Source organism: Nannospalax galili, unplaced genomic scaffold, assembly GCF_000622305.1.
Source record: "Nannospalax galili isolate Female #2095 unplaced genomic scaffold, S.galili_v1.0 scaffold366, whole genome shotgun sequence".
NCBI lineage: Eukaryota > Metazoa > Chordata > Mammalia > Rodentia > Spalacidae > Nannospalax > Nannospalax galili.
In genome coordinates this window covers 1,686,120-1,691,571 of record NW_008355168.1, presented here as the reverse complement: position 1 = coordinate 1,691,571, position 5,452 = coordinate 1,686,120, and the positions used below count along the sequence as shown (strand labels likewise).

General features: G+C 45.1%; 1 protein-coding gene across 2 annotated transcripts in view; it reads right to left on the bottom strand.

Annotated features, from left to right (window-relative positions):
• Window positions 1–5,452, bottom strand: part of Zmat4 (zinc finger matrin-type 4) — a 396,947-nt gene that overhangs the window by 274,711 nt on the left and 116,784 nt on the right. For both annotated transcript variants that reach the window (XM_017802973.1, XM_008852314.2), the window contains exon 3: window positions 902–991. In XM_017802973.1, the coding sequence (XP_017658462.1) occupies window positions 902–991 (90 nt within the window). The remainder of the gene's footprint in view (window positions 1–901; window positions 992–5,452) is intronic.

Sequence of the window (5,452 nt, the reverse complement as noted above, 5' to 3'; positions counted from 1 at the left end):
TAATTTTTTTTTTTTTGTCTTTTTGAGACAGGTTCTCCCTGTAGCCCCAGCTATCCTGGAACTCACTATGTAGACCAGGCTGGCCTTGAACTCACAGAGATCAGCCTGCCTCTGCCTCCCAAGTGCTGGGATTAAAGGCGTGCGCCACCACGCCAGACTGATCACTTCTTAACTTTTAATTAAGAAAGAGAATAGACATCGACAAACTGATAGCATGGAGGTGCTAATTCTGTGCTGGAAGACCCCTTCGACCCCAAGGGTAAGGAATTTGTGTTTCATGCTTGCTGTTGCCATCATGGTCATCAGCAGGATGTGAATATTCCACCATTAAGAGCATTCCTTGCAGAGAGGAAGGGGCCGAAATAAACCCTGTGCTCTGACTTTAAAGCAACCTCCCAAATGTCATTTGTCCTCTCAAATAAATGCTTCCTGGGGGGGGGGGACGGTATCAAAGAGCCTGAATATGTTTATTTGCAGAAGATCTTATGGTCTTTATTATTAATTAACAAACCAACATTTCTTTCTACGCAGCAGCAGAGAAATCAGATATTTAGAGAACAAAGCATATAGGGCTCCTGACAGGTTTGCCTCTTAGGTCTCGTCTTCACAACGCTTGTTCTCTGGTGGCCCTTGTGTCCTGTCACCCTGCCTGGATCTGTGGAACCTCTACACATTCTTTCTCTGAACAGTTTCAGTGCCGCATCATCAAAAGCCATGCAGTGCTGGCAAGGTCTGGCAGGAAAGAAAACACAAGCAAACAAACAAGACTTGGCCATTGTGTGATGCTGTCTGTAATGAGAACTATTCCTGTGGACTTAGCTTTGCCACTCCTCTGGATGCTTACAACTCCCGCACCTTTGGAGTCGGCAGCCAGTCGCCAAGGATTTCAAGTGGTACTCACATTTTCTGCCCGGAGCCTCTTGGCAGGACACCCACCATCCCTGGGGTGGAGCATGTAATACAGTCGGACTTTGCTTGCATGCTTTCGACTCTGGGGAGGGAAAACAGAAGGAGATACTGTAGAAGAGTAGCCATTTGAGAATGGAAGAGAAAAATGCTTTGAAATGCAGCCAGTGGCCACAAATGCAAGGTATTCTCAGTGGAAAACACTTTCGTCTGCTACAGTCAGTTACATGGGATTTAGTTTCCAATAGACTGAACTGCCCATACTCCACAAACCAGCATCATTTTAGAATAAATAAAAGTGGTAACGAAGAAAGGTTAGAACACTGAGTCACTCACATGCATTTAACTGTCCTCAAGATAATAGGCAAGCAAAGGAAATGATTCATGACCAACTGTGATGACAAGAGGTCACTCGCTTCTGCCCCGAACACAGCACTAGGGCATGACGACGCCATGGGTGGGTGATGTGTACAGCAAGCCTACAGAATGAGCAGAGCCCAACAAGGTCCTGCAAGTAAGCCCGGCAGTGTGGCGCAGATTGGCCCAAGGCCAGCAAAGAGCAACCCATCCCTTCACAGTTCCATTTCCTCTAACCTGTCCACTGACAGCCGTCCCAGGCCTCTGACATTTTGAAGAATATTGCAATGAGACTTTCATGTTCTCCCCAAAGTGGGGAAAGGGGAGGGGGGGAGGGTGGGGAGGGTGAGAGATCGGGAAATGTCCCCGAGTCCCAGTTTCGCTTTAATTCCTGCTTGCTGTGTGATATCCAGCAATCAACTGGAATGTATTCATTGTCTAAATGAATCTGATAAATGAGTCTGATTTTCTCCACATACAGAATGAATACAAGGCTATTATGGTTGTTGCGAGAATTTAATGAGACAGTTAGACGTGAAATACTGTAATTCGTACAATGCTAAGCTTTCCTTACCATTGGCTACGCCAGTTCCTAATACTCAATCTCTTGCTCCTAATTCCAGTTCCCTTCCCTTTCTCCAGGCCCCTGCAGTGTTTTGCCTTTATCCACAGATGAGGGCTAGCCAGCCTCCAGGTAATGATTTACACTTTTATGGATTAGCCACAAAGGCAAAGTGATTTCCAGAGAAAACACTGAGTTGCATCTTGTTTCCAGGACACACTGTAAATCCTTTTTACTGGCTTTCCTCATTCATCACTTTTTTTATTCCTTTATTCTGCCCAGAGCAAGAAGATTGATCTTCTAAACAGTCCCTTGACACACTTAAAACCTTCACATGGGTCTAAAAGCACTAACAGAGCATGGGAAATTTTTACTGACGTGAAAAAACACTGGAGTGTGATTGGAAATACACTGTTAACACTGTGGTTATTTCTAGGTTCCATTATGGTGGGTTTTGATTTGGGTTACTTACTGTAGTGTTTTCTTGACTGCAAAATTGATAGGACAGAGAACTAGAGACCTAAGAGGACCCACCAGATTACCTAGCAATACTGCTGAGATTCCACATATGTTTGAGAACAACACAGTACAGATTAACATTTGGTGTGTGTATGTGTGTAAATACACTGATAACTAAGAAAAAAATCTGTGTATGTTCTCTACCATTTAGTTGGGGGGGGGCGTTGGAGGTTAAGGGATGGTGGGAATAGTCAACATACAGCTATAAGCAGAGGAATAAAAATCTGCAGGAGGTCGAACACAGACCCAGAGCCAAGTGGGTGGGAAAGCATTCCCAGATGGTAACTACTGAACAGGTGAGTGGTAACTGCATCACGCCCATGGGCCCAAGTTGTTATCACAGGGCCCGCATTCCCAATGCACTCAAAGCCTGAGTCTCAGAACAAAGTTTTAGCAAAGTTGGGGCTCTTTTAACTGGCCTGCCTTGTCGTTCCCTTGTCCTTCCTCTGTCGTATTCGCATTCTTTGAAAAGACTTTCCACGTAGGCAAAGTTCACCATGTTTTTAACTGAAGTTTGACAAAACCAGTAAAAACCTGTCAGTTAAAATGAAAAGCTATAAATGATAAGCCCTTCTCTGACAGCTTTGATGACGGCACACCTGTTTCCTCCAGGTTCACAGATCCTCTTTGGTGGACAGTCTGGCCACACACACTGCAGGCAGGTGCTAAGTGAAGAGACACCAGCTTCTGCAAACGTTGCAGGCTCGGAGCGGAGGCTGAGATACCCTGACTCCTGCATCATGGGTGCACCCGGTGCCCGAGTTTCCGGGTTCCATCCATTCTCTCCAGTTGTGGGAGCCAGATCTGGATCCACTTTCTCTGTCCACGGCCGACCCTGACATCCCGTGGCAGACACCCCAACTTTCAGTGAAGGGGTATATAGTCCATTTCCGGTTAGACTTGAAACTGTGGGTTGACGGTGGGGAAACGGTTCCGGAAGCTCATTCCTGGGAGCTGCAGGTTTCAGGCCCTCAAGCCCGGCCTCAGGCACGCTACGGAAGAGCCAATGAGCACTGCCGCGTCTTCTACGGGAGACCCTAAATCACCTTGTTTTGTGCCTCCAACTGGCTCCTCCAACCCATTACCTTCCAGAAATTCCTTGAAATTTGGCACAGTAACAGCATTCCTTTCCATTTATTCTAACAAACAAACTTCCCACAGAAAGTTAAAATTAAATTGCAGGAAAGATGTTCACTGCAGTATTACCTAATTTGAACAAAATCTTGGGAGAGAGCTGCTTGTTCAACGATAGAAAACCCTCTAAAGCAACTGTGGAACAGCCTTATGTTAAGGGGAGAATGGAGAAACATGTTTTCTATACAAAGAATACTGAAAAAAATTGCTGAGCACTAAACTTCACTACACAGTGGCTACAGTTGTATAAAAGTTTGTAAGTGTATCAGGAAGAGAGAAAAGGGAAAAGATTCATTAGAGGGGTAGAGTGCGTGGCTTTTGTTTGCTCTCTGCAACAAACTTTCCTGTAATAGTAGCAATAACTTGCTATGTTCAAGTCATGCTGATGATAATTCCACACCGAGTTCAGGTTTTATCCACATGATTGCAAGTAGCAAAAGCCTCACTGACCTGAAGTGTTCTGAATGTGAACTGCGGTAACTGGCCATATTTCCAACCACTCTTGTTAATGGCTGATCAATAATCCAAACACATATTGTTTCATTGGCGTACTTGGTATTAAATGAATTAAATGTCCTTCTTAACCCAAGGACAATAGAAGCTACTCCACGTTTTAAGCTTTATGGTGGTACATAGAAACGCTGTAGTAAATATGTGGCTGTCTACAGCGCGGTCACTTTCCAGCTGCTGTGTATGGACAGATTCTGTGGGAAGGGAGGCCAAGGCATCCACGACCCCCAGTCTAGTTCCCGTATAATCTGTGTAAATACAACAATGACAAAAAAACCCTTTTTACATTTTCCAGATTCATCATTCTGTAAAGTTTATACTGCCTTTCAAAAGCATCAAAAGGACAAACTAACTGCCAACTGAAGGGAATTTTCAGGCGAAAATACTACTTCACAAGCTTAGATGTGTCCAGGAGTTTCTGGAGAGAGCAAGGATGGCCACTTTAAGGGAGAAGACAAGAACTAGAAGCAATAAGCCCCTCCGACTGCGCTTTCTTCCATTCATATTTGCATTTGAAGCAAAAGTCATTACATTCGCTCAAACCACATGCACTTAAGCTTCCCAGATGGGCTGGAAAAGACCAACTCTTCCATCTGAATTAAAGCCTTTGCCCCGGATCTTTGGGATTATGCAAGGTCAGACCCATCTGAAGATTGGTTTCTTTTACTGAAACAATCTCTTGACACTAAAGGAAACTGTCAAAAATGGAAATTCTTTGGGGGATAAAGAAAAAAGCAAGCCTGTACTTCAGATTGCTGTGACAGAAGAGGATGGAGCACGTAACACAGGGATGAATTGTGCTTATCTGAACACCCTCTTTTAAGATTTCACATTTCTTTAAAAAACTGTGACATGTTTGCTTCCAACAGGGGGATTTCTTCTTTATAAAATTTGGAGATAACAAAACAAGTTTGTATTTGCATTATGTTTCAAGCAGTCGTCAAAAAATTTTCACATTCATCATCTCATTTCACAAATCTCAGCTGTGAGGCTGGCAGAGGAGGTGTCACCTCAAATAATCTTTACCATCCATTCTTGATCTCCTACATAAGCCCTGCACCACCTTATTTCATCATAGACTCTGTGCTGGGTAGCTTTAGTGTCAACTTGACACACCTGGTTTGAGGGAGCCTCAATCGGGAAATTGCCTCTATTGGACTGGCCTGTGGCCATGTCTGAGGGGCATCTTCTTGATGAGTGATGTGGGAGGGCCCAGCCCACTGTGGGTGGTGCCACCCCTGGGCAGGTGGGCCTGTGTTGCATAAGAAAGCAGGCTGAGCAGGGGCCAAGAGAGCAAGCCTGTAAGCAGCGTTCCTCCATGGCCTGCGCTCCAGCTCCTGCCTCCAGGTTCCTGCCCTGAGGTCCTACCTTGGGCTCCCGGATGAACTGCGACCTGGGAGATGTAAGCCGAATAAACCCTTTCCTCCCCACGTTGGTAGTGGTCAGAGTGTTTTGTCACAGCAA